This window comes from Amia ocellicauda, chromosome 2 (genome assembly GCF_036373705.1).
Source record: "Amia ocellicauda isolate fAmiCal2 chromosome 2, fAmiCal2.hap1, whole genome shotgun sequence".
Lineage (NCBI taxonomy): Eukaryota > Metazoa > Chordata > Actinopteri > Amiiformes > Amiidae > Amia > Amia ocellicauda.
Genome location: NC_089851.1, coordinates 23,104,167 through 23,121,024, shown reverse-complemented (window position 1 = coordinate 23,121,024; position 16,858 = coordinate 23,104,167). Strand labels below are relative to the sequence as shown.

Below are 16,858 nucleotides of genomic sequence, written 5' to 3'. Positions count from 1 at the left end.
AAATACATTGCTTACTATATACTGTCAGAGTCACTATTTCAATTAAATAACTATCAAAGTAGCTTTGAGTTATGCGGTTTTATTGAACATAAAGCAACATAGGACAGTAAATAAATGGGCCACATTTACAGGCCCAAAAGGCTGGTGATGTTAAAGCCATGGCTATCCACGAAGACTACTTTAAAGCCCTGGAATTTGTCCTCCAACAGCAGGATGGGGAATTGAGATTGATATGCTAACAATGTTGCTAACAGACTCCAAAAACATCAAGGTATGTGGCACATGTTATCCAGTCCAACTAGCTATTCCTGCACAGTGTTGTACAACAGCAAGAAATATTGGACACTTCCCAGAAAGGCTCAACTGCACTTGCCACAGGATTGAAATTAACATCTTGCTGCATGCAATTGTATGTTTTCTTGTGGGTTTTTATACACCAAGAGCAACTCCACTACCTATTCATGCCAAAAAGGACAGTAAAGGTGTATCAGTATAAAATTATCAGTAAATGTAACACTTCAGTTCATGCATAAGTACCTGAGTACACACAATACAAAATAAATGTTGAGGTTCTATTCAGTGCCAAAAATTACAATTCGATCAAATTGACCAAATGCCACAACCCCTTTTCAGTGATCAATTTATAAACCAGTGGAGACCACAATACATAAAAGTGGTTTATGGGAAAAATAGTTTCAATGAAAAATACCTTTATTGTTTTATGAACAGAATTAGTGTTTACAAATCAAACAATTCAATACAGCAAATAAAAAACGATTACATTTACAATTAACACCTAATGTTCTGTAATACATCATTTTTTAGGTTCTTCTGTTTCCTGCCATGAAACCAGATGACAACAAGCAAACTGAGAAGGGCAGGAATGTGTATGTGTCACATAGAAACAAAATATTAAAGTTACTTCCATAACAGTATTTGTTCTAATAACACATCACACTTTTATTGTGTGCTCTGGAGCTCAATTACAGGCCAATGCATCTGTACCAATGGGTAAACCACACAAAATATCAACGCATGCTGCTATCGAACTTGATCCCCCATGGGACCCTCCTAATCCCATTAGAAAAATAACAATGCAAGGTTAAAACTTAGTGCTTTGAATACATTCAGTATCTGTGTGGACCCTTTGTTTTATTGGATATGTCTCATGAATTACATTTGGTGATAAATTAAAAGGAAGAAAAATGTGCTTGTTTTTTAAATAATTTGTCTAGTAAAACAAAGCATGCTGTTCTATCAGTGCTGGTGAGTCAATGCAGCTTCCTGGTGTGGCTGTAGAGACTGATAAATCACTCAAAATTGCACAATTGCGTTGTTTCCTGGATGACCACGAGATCTGTTACAGATCAACACTCATTCTTCTTAAGAAAGATCAGTATCTGAGTGTCAACATGCTTTTGTTACAGTAAGGTCTTGGTCGTATGGGACATCATTATACATAAAAACTTTGTATACTTTTCTGAAAATTTCCATTACATTGTCAGGAGCACCAATGTATGTGAACTTAATAACCTGCTTTGAGCATTTATTTCAAAGGTTAACAGGTTTTGAGAGACTGGCAGCAAAAACACTTAATTATTAACAGTTTCTTTTCATAAGACTACTGCAGTATTTTAATGCGGCACAGTCCCAATCAAGATGCTTTAACCATCATAGATTCATTATAATTCAGCAGGCATTAGTCTCTTCAAAGAGCACATCAAATATATGTAAATTTCCAGAAAATGCTTCTCAGCTTTATTGTCTACAAAGCAAATTACCTTGAAATTATTATTGGCAGCAGAAGCCTCTATTTATTGCAATTACTTACGTTTTTTTTTTTTTTTACTCATTAAATTCTCTCTCTGCCATTCATTAAATGTGGTCAATTGTCTTTTTTCTGTTTATGTGGACACAACTGAACGAAACCTATTGTAGACATAAAGATATACAGCTTTATTTTAATGTTCAATCCAACGCAACTTGCTTTAACATCCAATCGCACCTCATTGTTATTCCATTGCCTATAAAATCCTTGGATGGAAAATCATGAAGGGAATTCACAATATACACATTTTGTCTTTATTCTTGTTTCGAGTGAAGTTATTCAGCACAAAGCCTTAGACCACTTCTCAATGTTCATCTTATCTTATCTGTTATCTTCAATGACAACTGTTCTTCTTGGGTATGTATCGACATCCACAAAAATGTAGCGGAATTCATACTTTCCTGTTTCCGGGTTCTGTGAAAAGGAAATGAAACCAAAACATTTAAATATGTTCATAACTAGATTGAACTAGACTGAACTACATTAATTTATATTCAATCTGTTTTCAGAAGGCTTATCAAAACAACCACAGTACTTCTGTACTTGTGGTATAAATATCAGGCATCATCAGGCAAGATGCATGAAGAAGCAGATACATAGCACCTGTGCCCTACTGACCTAGTTCTAGTGACCCAGTACCCAGTCTCGTGGTTACACCCTATTATTTTCCGGTATAACGTGGTTATTAAATGTGCTGAATGCAAATGTCAGGAATAGCCTAAATGTACTGCTACTGTTTTTTTCCTGTGTTCTGTAGATGAGCAACGTAACTATGCAGCAAATATAAGCCAATTAAGTAGTGACTACACCAAATATAATGTGTATGATTGGTCAAGAAAAATCTGCAGGACATACAATGAAGAAATTATGCTAAATGTATAAGAAACACTGTAACTTAGCAAACTTGGAGACTTTGTACTGAGACTGCCTCGGTATAAGACTCTCCCCAGCTGGTGTGCTGAATAAATCTTCTGAACATGACTCCCTGGTCTCCTTGACTCACTCCTCTGGTTCTTCAATGCACAAGGCCCAGATACCACCTACGGGCACTGGAAAGTAGTATAATAGTTAGCAGGAAAAAAGTATGTGACATATATACCTCTTTGACTTCTGAATGCACTGTTCCTTGTACTCTTGGTTCAGATCCCTCAATGTAAAACTTCAACCTCATGTGCTTCAACCCATCCTTCATGTATTCAACGTGACTGGGGAGATTAAAAACAAAACAAAACAAAAAAATTATATCCCAGGACAATTAGCTGGTTTCAAGTTCTGTTAACTAGGCCTACAAGCTGTGTTGAGTTTACCTGACGTGTTGCCTCCTGCCACGACGAGTCATCTCACCGTAGCCCTTGATCGGCTCCCCAAAAACTCCAATAATCTACAGAGTTAAAACAAAAATACATTGGCTTTCAAAAAACAAAACTATCCTGGCTCATTTGCAATACATATTGACTGATGGTTAAACAGAAAAATACCAGCTTGATGCTCATATTGTATACTATTTTATAGTAACTTTAAAATAAAGCAAATCAATTACATGCTTTAAAAAAAATGCCCAAATACATAGATGTGTTCTTTATTGAGTCAGTGCATGAATAAGAGTTAGAGTAGAACAGTTAGAAAGGTACAGGATGTTGGAGTTTTCCACTACATCATTTTAAACAATATCATTATGCCCCTAACATTTCTTGTACATTAATATATTTGTAAAGATTATACACCTCTAAGGGTCTAAGCCATCTTCTTAATCAGGCTTTTTTGTAGAATTCTTTGTAAGATCTCATTGTTAGTTTTTGAAGGAGTAAAGTATGAAACGTCTCCAATTGTGTTCACCTCTGGATGGGCTCTGCATTTCTCTAAAGCTTTCCCATATATTTTGCTTGGACTAGATGAAGAAAACAACTCCTTGAAAACAACATAGAACAGTCCACCTAAAGAAAAGAAAGATTTATTAGGGGCTATAAATATAAAAAGAGCAACAACTTTTGGAGCTTCCCAATGTCTGACGTACAGTAGATCAAAGTAACAGTAAAAACAGGGGTCATTTGTCATTTGAGCTGGATGCTTCCAATACTAAGCATTCATTATCCATTTATTTTCTGAGCAGGGTAAAAGTCTAGATGCACTAAAATTGAACAAGAAATGCAAAAGGCTACTGACTAATATAAATTACAATAGGTGGAAACCCTTTATACATATATATTGTTTCCAAACATAACAGACTTACCAATCAAGCAAATGAAAGAGCACACAAAAATGAACTGCAGCAGAGTTTTGTAAGGCAGCCAAAGATCCATAAAACTTGGCAGACGTGATGTCTACAAATCACTCAACTGACTAATGAACTTATTATAAATTAACCATCAACACAAAACAGGTATAAGTTTGGCTGATTAAATTCACAAGGCAAAAGCTTTTATTGATAGGGCTACTAACTTTCAATGTTTTTTTGCCTGTCACTAGCACTATTAATCCATATTAATTTATCAACTCACGGAACTCTGATGAGGAATCATCCATTTATTAATAATTGCTTTCCATGAAAATTATTCTTTAAACTGCAGTCATGTGATACAGAGTAATTAAGTAGTCAGTGTGCCGTAGTGTAATGAAAAACCTTGTTTGTAATTCTAAGAACTCAACTAATTCGATTTTCTTTCTGCATTTTTTTTTTCACTCTATGAGTTACAGCACACTAACTCGTTAATTACTCTAACACTTCTCTCTCACCGGATTGCATTTTAAAGTGTGCCCATTTACTGGAGTATGAATAAATTCATGATTCGTCAACATATCTCCCTGATTTAATTGAGAAAGGGATGCAAATTAACAACGCTAATTAAAGTTATAAAGGCTGGTAGTGACATCACCAAAAAATCAAACATTCAAAGTAGGCAGCCAGATCTATCGATTTTGCAAATCAATAGAAACACTTATAAACATCTTTTCATTAACAGAAAATTGGATAAATGCTTTTTAACAAAACAAATATATAGAATGAGGAGTGAGGCTTGGATTTTCTTAAAATCAATATGTATTGGCTGTTAAATCTATGGGGTCAACAGGAAATATTAATGAAATCCTACTAAGGGCCAGAGCAAAGAGAAGAAGAAAGAAAGAAAATATCCTGTCAAAACAATTGTCTGCAAGTACTACAATTTGCAATCTGTCATGTGGACACACAGAATAATGCAAGAAGTTAATTTACATTATAAAGGAGCAGGTTATTGAAATATGTGAGAAAATCTCCTATGTTGAATTGCTTTGGATTGAGCATCACAGGACAGTTATCAAGTAAGCTATGTTGCAGTCTGTGCAAAAATGCTCTGGGAATCAATTCATATTGAATGAACACAGATATAGGTCCATAACGTTTTATGATGACACTCATAACTGATGAGCAACGAGTTTCTGCAGATCAAAGGTGGAAAGGTTTATAGAGAATTGGGCAGCTTTATAGCACATCTTATTAAAGTTTCTAAGAAAATATTCATATTTATTGTTCTATTGAACATTGTTATATAAAACCTGCTCTGTGCCACTCCTGGGCAAGAAAAACTACATATGTCTACTCATGAATTAATGTTATAGCAATTTAGTTATAAAATGCAAATGCTCTAATTCAGGAATAAATGGTAGGCTACATTTTACATTCTGTTTATCATGTATTGTACTAATATTATAGAACAGTTTAATATATGATTTGTTTCAGAAATGATGTGTAATGGACATATAATTTGGCTTTATAGTTTAGGCATCTGTAGCTACATAAAGAGCTGCATTACCTACCTGTTACTCCAATCCCAACCAGTACCACAATTAAATATGTAAAATCTTTTCCTGCTTCTTTAACTGGAAAAAAGAAAAGAAAAAAGGCGCATCATACACTATTATTAATTTAAATATACAAGTTGTATACTCCCAGAACCACACGCGATAACAAATGTATGCACTTTAAACAAACCCCAGGACTGATCAAGTCCACACACTGACGAATACAGTCCTGACTGGGGGACATGGTCAGCCGAGGCGAAACCAGCTTTGCCTCACCTTTCTGAGTGGCTGAAAGTTTGGGAGAGTCGCCCTGGCGTCTCTGCACCGACACCTGTCCAGCCCTGCCATGTTTGCCCTGGTTGCCCGTCCTCAGGGTGCTGTCGGTGGAGATGCCTTTGCTGGGCAGGAGCAGGACAGGTCTGCAGGGCCGCACAGCGATCAGAGACGGCTCCGTGAGGTTGCAATAACCAGTCCTAAACGCTGTTTTCCCATTGTTTTGCAAGGATATGCTACTAGTGTGAGCTGGTTTAAAGAACTGAAAAATACAGGTATGAGTTAAACGCACTTGTTGGCATTTTACACTCGCACATTTAAGTATGAAGGAGGACACCATGTTGCCCTTTCTAAAGCAATCGCAACTGCAGTGAAGCAATACACGGGTTAGGAAGACGAATGAAAGGACAGCGGGCTTCACACATGTAACAAAAAAGTACAAAGTTATATTTATGTTCTAAAAATAATACGTATTGATAGGACCTTTATTTCTAACAATTTAATTTGCGGCAGTCCTTGTAAAATGCAGCGCCACTGCAATTCCGGGGTATTCTGGGACTTGGAGTTTTCTAGCCTGTATGAAGTGATGAAGGCTTTCGGTTAAAGAGGACTACATATCCCACAATGCACTGCGAAAACTAGCAAGAAATACTGTCAAAACGAAAGTCAGAACAAAATAACAATCTTACATTACACTAGACCACTGTTTTCAAACTGTCACCTCCTTAGCATAAGACTTTGTACAGCACATCAACTTCACCTGCCACCCCCTAAACTCAACAACAACAACAAACAAACACAAACTTATTTTCAGTGAAATGCTTGAGTATGCCACATTGTATACAACAGTGTATTTCTGGTAGGGAGTCTTTATTTGTGATAATATTTTAAAGCTATTTTAAAGTGTGTACTACTACTTGTAGGAGAAGAACAATGTAGCACTGGTGTGTTTAGAAAAAGTCTGTTTTCAGCTCTGTAGTAAATCATTGCAGCGGTAATTTAACAGTTTAATTAGTTTACTGGTTCACAAACAGACATATTTACATTTACATTATCATTATGTTCTTCAGCATCATGTGAGTGAGGTGTTTGTTTTGTCAATGTGGCTTGAAAGGAAACTATGAAAGGAGATAATTATAACTATAACTCTTTGTAATACATCATCAGGCTACTCCGTTCTAAGGCCAACCTAAGCCTGAAACTTAACCCGAGGCAACACCAAATTTTCAAGCTAGGCCATCTGTTTCAGTTAAGTCAGTGCAAAAGCAACCCTAACCTTAATGAAAGCCTAAATGTATTGTGGACCCTAACCCTAAACATAGCCCAGACCAATATGTAACCCAAAGTTAATCACTTAGCTTCATTTTAGTACACGATTTAGTTTAATCAAATGCTTTCTCATACTCAACAAAGCCCAGGCACAGAGGAAGCTCATATTCTCTGCATCTTTCCAATATTTCTCTGACAACTTATATATGATCCATTGATCCATTGTGTTATATCCACTTCCTGCTTGTTCTCTTGGGTGGATGAAGTCCAGGGTGTCTTGAAAGCAATGTGTTAATATCTTCTTAAATACTTTGTATAAGATGGGAAGTAGACTAATAGTTCTCAGGATCTTCTTTGTTACCTTCTGTGTTAAACCTGTCCAATCATCCTCCTTGCATTTCCCTTCAGGTACTCTGCAATCTCATGTCTGAGGAGGGACACTTTACACTGCACTGTTAATTAGTGCCGTCACCTAGCTGTGCATTTGACCCTGCAGACTGTCAGGGGTTTGCGCTGTTCACTGCCGGTGCATGTGTGTTTGCCCCATAGGTTGTCAGTGGTGTGTTTATGCAAGCGTAGAGCATGTGTTACTCGCTTGACAGCTTCCTTTCTGCACCATGCCTCTTGCTGTTTCTCTCTCTTTCTCTCACAAACACACACACACACACATAGCCAAAATGATGACAATTGTGTCACTGTCCAAATATTTATGGACCTAACTGTATAGAAGAACATAAGAAGTTAACAAACGAGAGGAGGCCATTCGACCCACCGTGCTCGTTTGCTGTCCATTAATAACTAAGTGATCCAAGGATCCTATCTAGTCTATTTTTAAATGTTCCCAAATTTTCAGCTTCAACCACATCGCTGGGGAGTTTGTTCAGATTGTGATGACTCTCTGTGTAAAGAAGTGTCTCCTGTTTTCCGTCTTGAATGCCTTAAAGCCCAACTTCCATTTGTGCCCCCGGGTGCGTGTGTCCCTGCTGATCTGGAAAAAAACCTCTGGTTTGATGTGATCGATGCCTTTCTTGATTTTGAAGACTTGAATGAAGTCTCCACATAGTCTCCTCTGTTCTAGGGTGAACAGATTCAGTTCCCTCAGTCTCTCAGTGGGACATTCACTTCATACCTGGAATAAGTCAGGTTGTTCTCCTCTGAACTGCCTCTAGAGCAGTGTGGAAGTAAAGTTACACAAATGGTTTACTTCATGTATACTTAAGAAAGATAAGGTCAAGTCAACAGCCAGGCTAGAAGGTAGTTTGACCAGTTTTTTTTTTTAGATGAGCATCTTGGAGAAGATGACAAACAGTATGATTTGAGTGTCTGCTCCTTAATCCTTGTATTGACCCATGGACTCTGTCCTCTAATAATATATTCTGCTTAGCAAGCTTTTAAGATAACATAGTAATGACTTATTAATAGTAACCAGATGTTTGTTTTCTGTGTATAAAAAGCTCTGGCTTTTAACATGGAATCAGAGCAGCTTTGGGATCCTCTTCATTCACTGCTGTTCTCCACGTCACGTGTAATAAAGGTATTGCAATGAATGTTCCAACCTGATTGAAGACTGATTGTTCTTCAACAGCAGCGATATCTTTCTTGAAGTGTGGAGCCCAGAACTGCACACAGTATCCAGATGAGCTCTAACTAGTGCATTGTACAGTCTGAACATCACTGCCCTTGTTCTCAATTCTACACTTTTGACAATATACCCTAGCATTCTGTTTGCCTTTTTTATTGCTTCCCCACATTGCTTGGATGGAGAAAGTGAGGAGTCCACACAGACTCCTAGGTCTTTCTCATGTGTTACTTCATCTAGTTCTATTCCTCCCATAGTGTAATTATAGTGGACATTTTTGTTACCTGCATGTAATACCTTGCACTTTTCCACATTGAATTTCATCTGCCAGGTGTCGGCCCACAACTGAATATTATCTAAGTCCCTCTGAATAGCCTGTGCTGCCGAGATTGTATCTGCTGAGCCACCTATTTTAGTATCATCTGCAAATTTGACAAGTTTGCTAACTATCCCAGAGTCCAGATCATTAATATAGATTAGAAAAAGCAAAGGCCCTAGTACTGATCCCTGTGGAACTCCACTAACAACCTCACTCCAGTTAGAAGCGACTCCTCTAATCGACACCCTCTGTTTCCTAGACATCAACCAGTTCATAATCCATCTACTTACATGACCCTGAATGCCTACAGCTTCCAATTTGAGGATCAGTCTTTGGTGTGGAGCCTTATCAAAAGCTTTTTGAAAATCTAAGTATATCATATGATATGATCTACAGCTGCAGTTGCATGTTCAATTTTTTTTAATAAATAAGTAAGACATGATCTGCCTCGTCTAAACCCATGTTGACTATCTCCAAGAATATGGTTTTCATTAAGATGCTCCTCTTTTTTCCACCCCAATAATTCTTTACAGCATTTTACAAGTAATGCAGGTGAGACTGATTGGTCTGTAATTTCCTGGCCCAGTTTTGTCCCCATTCTTGTGGATTCGTATGACATTTGCTGTCTTCCAGTCAGTTGGCACATCCCCTGTTCTAAGTGTCATTTGGAATATTTGAGTTAGCGGCCTATAAATAATTTCCCTCATTTGTTTAAATACTGTAAATATAAATATACCATCTGGCCCAGGTGATTTGTTGGTTTTTAATTCTGCTAGTCCCTTTAGTACCTCCTCCTCATTTATCCTGATCTCTCTTAGGATTTGACTGGACTGGTTGTTAACCTGTGGCATGTTATCCGTTTTCTCTTTTGTTAAAACCTCTGTGAAATACTCATTTAGATCATTCGCTACATCTTGTTCGCTTTCCAAGATACTTCCATTTTTGCCCTTTATCTGTTTCACTTCCTCCTTTATTGACCTCTTGCTGTTGTAGTATTGAAAAGCTCTTTGCATTAGTTTTAGCTCCAAGAGCTGTTTCTTTCTATTTCCCTCTTTGCTTTCCTGATCACTTTTTTAAGATCTCTTTGCAGCTCAACATAGTCTATGTATTTTGTTTCGTCTCCATCACTTTTGTATGCGCTATACAACATTTTCTTTCTGTTGATATTTTTTTGCATACTTCTATTAAACCATTTTGGCCACTGTTTTTTGGTCCTCAATTTGCTAAGTTTTGGTACAAATTTCTACAAAATTTGGTACAGAATCCCCCATTACAACAGCCACATCCTTGCAACATGCAGTCCTGATTACACTGTACAATGCAGCATCTTTCTGAATATCTGAGTTGGGTGGTCTGTAACACACTCCTACCACTAATCCTCCGGATCTTTTATTCAAAAGTTTAACCCACAAAGATTCTGTTTCGTTACTGGGATTTGAGTTCTAATTTGAGTTCTTCTGCCTCGATGTCATTTCTAACATATAATGCTACCCCACCCCCTCTTCGATTTTGCCGTCTCTCCTGAACTGTGTGTATCCTTTCAACTTGTATTCATCCCCATCATTTTCTGTAAGCCATGTTTCTGTCACTCCTACAACATCATAGTCACATGCGAACACTGTGGCTTCTAGGTCTAACATCTTGTTCCTTATACTCCTGGCATTGAGGTACAAACATTTCAGGACTTTCCTACTAGCAGTTTCCCTTTGTTTTCTTTCCTTAGTGGAACATCTCCCATTGTCAGAGCTCCCTGCCCCCCTGGTCCCTAGTATAAAAGATTCTCAACTACTCTGCACATACGCTCTCCCAATGCATTAGCCCCCCTTCCATTTAGATGTAGACTGTCCGGTTTGTACGGGTGCCATCTGTCCCAGAAGAAAGACCAATGCTCCATAAATCTAAAACCCTCTTCCCTACACCAAGATTTCAACCACGTGTTAAACTTTTTAATCTCTGCCTGTCTCCCTGGCCATGCACGTGGTACCGGAAGTACCGGAGAAAACTACCGTGGAGGTTCTGCTCTTTAGTTTCTTTCCTAACTCTTTAAATTTGTCTTGCAGAACCTCTGCCCTTTCTTTTCCTATGTCATTGGTTCCAATGTGGACCATGACCAGTGGATTCCCCCCGGCTTTGACCAGTAGCCCGTCTACTACTTTAGGGAGATCTGCAACCTGAGCACCAGGCAGGACAGATACGATGCAGGTCTCCTTATCACTAGAACACACTGTGTGATCTACGCCTCTAAGAATTGAATCTTCTACTATAACTACCTCCCTGTTCTAGGGGGGAGTGGGCACCATGATGCTCTGGTGCCAAACTGCCCTCCCATCACCCACTGAGCTGTCACTGTCCAACTCTGTGTCCAGCAGTTGGAACCTGTTGGGCATTTCTAGCTCTTGGGATGTCTCTAAGGGTTGTGCACATCCCTTTTTGCTGTAACCCAGCATTTCTCTACACTTTCCTGCTCTAAGGTCGAGACTTTCCTAGTTTTGGCATGCACACCATCTCTCTCATGGGCTGATTGACCAATTCTTCCATATCACTAATATGGTGCAGATCAACATCATGGATTTTGATCTCTAGGACTTCAAAATGCTGACAACATTCACAAATGAAATCTTCTTGGATGAGTTAATCCAGGAAGACAATCATTATGCAAACCTGACACTGTAGTGGTCACATGCTTCTAAATGTTATTATTTTTTTCAGTCTCTTAGTTTCTGTTCCCTAGTCAACTGCTTGACTTTTTGTCACCAAGAAACAGTGCAGGTCTTTCTCAACAGCTGCTTTAAGTAGCCTTTGTCTACCTACCACGAATTCACATTTAACTGGCTCAACCTGGAACAGAAGTCATGCTAGTCCTTGACTAATTCACCCTTCTACAACTTATTTACTTTCACCAACTCAGCAGCTGAACTGAATTGACTTCAATTTAGACAAACTACAGACAAGATTAACTTCAATTAAGGCAAAGTTAAAACAAAATGAGCAATGCTAAGACTGGTCTGAAACTAGGAAAACAACAACATGGCTGCCTCTCACCTGTACTCTCCTGGGTCTGTCTGTGGCAACTTGTATATACTTCTGTATATCGCTATACCACTCTTTTCCATTTAGTTCTCATTCTAGGCATTTATGTCAGTTTATTTGTGTAAAAGATTTTTCAAGGTGCAATTTGTCAGAGCATATCAGGCTAAGAACCGACAACTTATTAATCAACTGGCATGTTAAAGATTTTCACAGCTTTATAGTTTTTTTTTTAACCACATTAAAGGATTGAAAAAATATGAATGTAATCCACAGTACATTATTAAGGATTCATGCATGCAAAATCAAAAACTTTAAGCGTTTTTATCAATTGAGAGGTGAAGCATAAATGGGAAAAACAAAATATACTTCAAATTTTATCTGTTGAATATTGATAGTAAGAAATATCACTAAAGGGCTTAACTGAAAAAAAAAATAACGAAAAAAAAAAAAAATCTTGGGGTTCAGCCTGAAATGTGTTCATTATTAATTTTATGCTCCAATCATAAAGCCATTATACTGCCAATGTCCAAAATTAATATTACAAATAAATAATCAAACAAAACTGTATTTCTTTACACTGTTAAGGAGGATTTAACAGATGTTGAGCAATGTATTCACCTAAAAAACATACTTCAGAGCAGTACCATGACAAGTAATTCATGACTACATTATACTTTACAAATGGAAAACATAAAAGAAAAATATTAACTTTACACTGTAAATTTCTCAACAGAGTAAATCTCTATATAATTGCCGTATCTAAGATTCATGCTTTTCAAACATTCAGACCATGTTCTTCTAATCATTTTGGCACTTAACTCAATCTTATTTATTCAATCAATCAAATCAAATTTATTTTTACAGTAATGTCAGATTTAATTGTCTGGCAAATTGATGACAATGTATTATGTTAAATAGGATGCAGAAACCCAGATAACAAGTACAGCAGTCAAGTTATAAGTTTCAAAGCTGGTCAGGACTTATAGAATTAAATTAAAATCACAGGGAATTATAGCAATAAGTTGTATTACAGACTGTTACATTTTTTCAGGATACCTCTCTTTGCACTGTCAAACTTGATATTGCCATACAAATAAACAATTATAAAATGTTTCTTTCTTTCTTTCTTTCTTTCTTTCTTTCTTCTTTTAATATCTAATAGTCCATTCAGGTACATATCAGTTGCATCTTAACACTGACATACACCTCTATGAAATCATTTTTTTCATTTAGGCCGAAAACAGCAATGAGATGTCAAAACAGCACAACAGAACACATATTAGGTCTGGCAATTAACCTGGAAACCCACCTCTAGAAGAAATCGCCCAAGCTATTTTACCTCTGTTCCTAAGACATAGTTTGTAACTTCATACATTATGCAAGAAAAGTATGACAAGCAGATTATAAATTGTCAGCCTGTTACTCAGAAATCAAAGACAGTCACTGCAAACTCCCCCATCCTTGTGCAGTGCCACACATTCTCACCTTTCCATTAGAAAATTATGACAGCCATGAAGAAGCAACCAGAGGGGCATACAGCAGTATGCCAAAGGACAGTAAAGAAACACAATATCTGGGAATTGTATAAAAGTCAAAGTATTTGGGAACCTTTATGAAAGAGGTCCAATGTTAAATTTAGCTTTAAATGCATTCCTGTAAGCTCTTCCTTTTCCAGTGCTTCCACACTTGATATTAGGCACATTTACACTGCCATTTCTGATCCAGATCAAATGTATCGGTAGCATTTGATTCAGATCAGAAATGGCAGTGTAAACTCTCAGCGATCAGATCAAATGCACCTCTCAGGGAGATGGTACAGATCTGGATCAAATGCATTGGTAACATTTGATCCTGGCAGTGTAAACGCTTGACCGGCTCAAGTTCCAGGATACACTGCGGTGTGTTTTAGATACAGGGGAGCAGACAAACAGCCTTCATATCAGTGGCGCAGATAAGAGAACACATCCCTACTGCCCGTATTATAAATAAAATACTGTTAAAACTAACACTAAATGGCTTGTTACTTTATGTTAGCATAAAATATATAATTGTATTCTAATTTATTTTTAGCAGCCGAAGCATTTTAACTTATTTTATGTTATCTAAAAACATTTGTATATTTATTTAAAATGCTTTGGATAACAAAAAATATGCAAGTGCGTTTTGGTTTTACTTGGTAAAATAATTTAACGGGATAAAACGACAGTTTTTGATATAGCAGTATTCTAAGGCACTAATTTAATATATGCATATAATGAAGTTTGGACTTGTGTTCTAGTGTGCATCCAAGGGCCCGTGGCGGCTGAAAGTTGATCCTGATCAAATGGCAGTGTAAACGCAGCACCACTGGTCATGATCAAATGTTCCGATGCATTTGATCCGGATCAGAAATGGCAGTGTAAATGTGCCTATTGCGTTGATGTTAGAAAAACTTCTTTTCATAGATATTTAGCTACAGAAAGCTTAAAAGTATTTATTATGCATGGTACTGGACATAATGTACAGAACTGTTTGGTTTGAACCTTAGTCCTTTATTAATTAATGGATATATACAAATATTGTATAAGATATATATAACAAAAATAAGTGTAAGGCCAAAGAAGTCAGAAGAAAAACACCTGATGCCAGATTAAATCAACACTTTGACACACACACTAATTGCAAACTACAAACACCTATTGTATAGCAATGCTATATTATGAATAGAAAAACAAAAAAACAAACAAAACAAAAAAAACATGACAGATTTTTATGGGTCTGTCATTTTATATTTTGTTAAAATTTTCCCACTTGTTAAAGGTATGTTAATACCTTTAAAGGAATTCATATTTTAGTGGTAGCAAGTAGTATCATTTACTGCAGTTTTATTGCATTTTTATTTTATTTTAAAAATGTATTTTTTAGTTTCAAGAAAAGGTAAGAAGACAGGGGTACTGAGTCAAAAACTGGTCAAGTGCAATCCATTTGTTCGTAAAGCAGTTATGAAATGAGAAAAAATATAACTTTTTGTTTGTTTCAGTGCAATAACTTGTCTTTAATCATACATCTAGATAATCTATCAAAATGCACAAGTGTTTAAAAACAGTAGAGATCTGATATCTGCTGGAAAGGCCAATTGTATAAATTGTTTACCTGTGCAGTTATTTGCCATTGAGTTTTATATCCTGGCAGTTTTGTAACTTTCTTGAACAGAGATGAACACAGATGCTTGTATTGAAAATACAATTTTAGCCATTTCTTTCCTACCACTCAAAGAATGGGCATGCATGTATCATGTCTTCAGACCTTTTATGATTTTATTGTTATAATTTGTTTATCTTACCATTATACATGTAGGTCTGTATTCATACACAATTTTCTCAGATGCTGCATTCATTCATTCAAGCATGCTATTGGGTGTTTTCAATTAGAAACCTTAACTAGGTGGAATACTTACCTGTGTTATGTTCTTTTCAAGAAAAAACTTTGGTAAGCCAAGATTTATAAATGTCTCCTTCGTATGGCCTCATTATTTGTGAAATGATGCCTGAGTTATATAAAATGCTGAGGTCTAGGCCCTTGCAACCTTTTCCTTTACAGTCAGTATACCTTTCATCCATTCTCATACTGATCTGGAGAGCTGCTGGTCTTCTTCAACCATTTATCTTCTGTTATGCGCTGTCAAAGGCTTCCAGTCCATTCAGAGTGAAAGATCACGAAGAACAAGCATTCCCTTTGAATGCATGTATGTCATTCTGCTTCCGGGGTTTTAACATAGACATGGAACTTGTTTTCACATGGTTACAGGTATAAAATCCTATAGTAAATATTTTAATGTACCAATCCCCACTTTACTTGGGTGTGTTTCTCAGAGGAATTCTATAGTCCATGCACATTTAATGTAAATATGTGTTAAATCTACCTTAGTATGATATATTATCACAGTCTTTCACATATGTGCAAACAAATCAGTGCTCGGGGGGGATATTTTTACCATAGAGAAGTGTACTTCTGGATGGATATTGTAGCGAGCTTTTTGCTTTTCACCAGTAATTCATTCACATACTATCTATTGAAGTGCATTTTCTGCATTTGTGCTTCCTCAACATAGAATAATAATACATTAGTTTAGCCCTAGGGTTGCATGTTATGACAATACTAAAACCACATAAATCAGTGCAGTGCTGCTCTCTTATGTAATCAGCTGCTAAAGACTACATTAACTGCTGCCCCAGTACCAAAAATAATGAGGCAAGCCACCCTCTTCCTGTCAGATTGAACCTGAGTTCATGTGAAACTGCGTGGGTTACGATGTTGTTTTGTTTGTTTATTTGTTTAACATGTGCCATGGCTGCCAGTATTTATGAAATACTATGGTGATGAGCCATGCAGGTACTGTATTAACACAAAGATATCATGTCATAAATCTGGCAGTGTAACACAATGGATCATGGACAATAGCATTACAGTCAAGACTTATGTATAGAACATGAAATGGAAAATATCCCTCTATGAAAGAGTATGTGCCTACACTCTGTTAATTACATTTTGCAGAGCTGTCGTTTGGTAACTTTCTTTGGTTCCAATACTTTTGGTGATATAGTGTATTTTTGGAAATGTATTGTCAGCACCAGCTGAAATGACTTTACATGATGGAAGCAAAGAAAGTTTTAGAAAATCACTACAAAACTAAAACACTAAAAGGATATTTGTTTGGACTCAGTGGTTTTCAGTTTTTGTTTTAAACATTTTTTTAAAAAGGTGCATTGCTTTAAATCTTGCAAGAAAGAAAAGACCAAACACA

The 16,858-nt window shown here is 36.7% G+C and overlaps 1 protein-coding gene across 1 annotated transcript; it reads right to left on the bottom strand.

Moving 5' to 3' along the window:
- Positions 1-693: 693 nt before the first annotated feature.
- timm21 (translocase of inner mitochondrial membrane 21) lies at positions 694-6,445 on the bottom strand. The gene is made up of 6 exons (XM_066721284.1): positions 5,882-6,445; positions 5,621-5,683; positions 3,665-3,762; positions 3,136-3,209; positions 2,928-3,033; positions 694-2,242 (listed from the first exon to the last, which is right to left on the bottom strand). The coding sequence occupies exons 1-6, from the start codon at positions 6,216-6,218 to the stop codon at positions 2,150-2,152; spliced, it is 771 nt and encodes a 256-aa protein (XP_066577381.1). The 5' UTR covers positions 6,219-6,445; the 3' UTR covers positions 694-2,149.
- Positions 6,446-16,858: the final 10,413 nt, after the last annotated feature.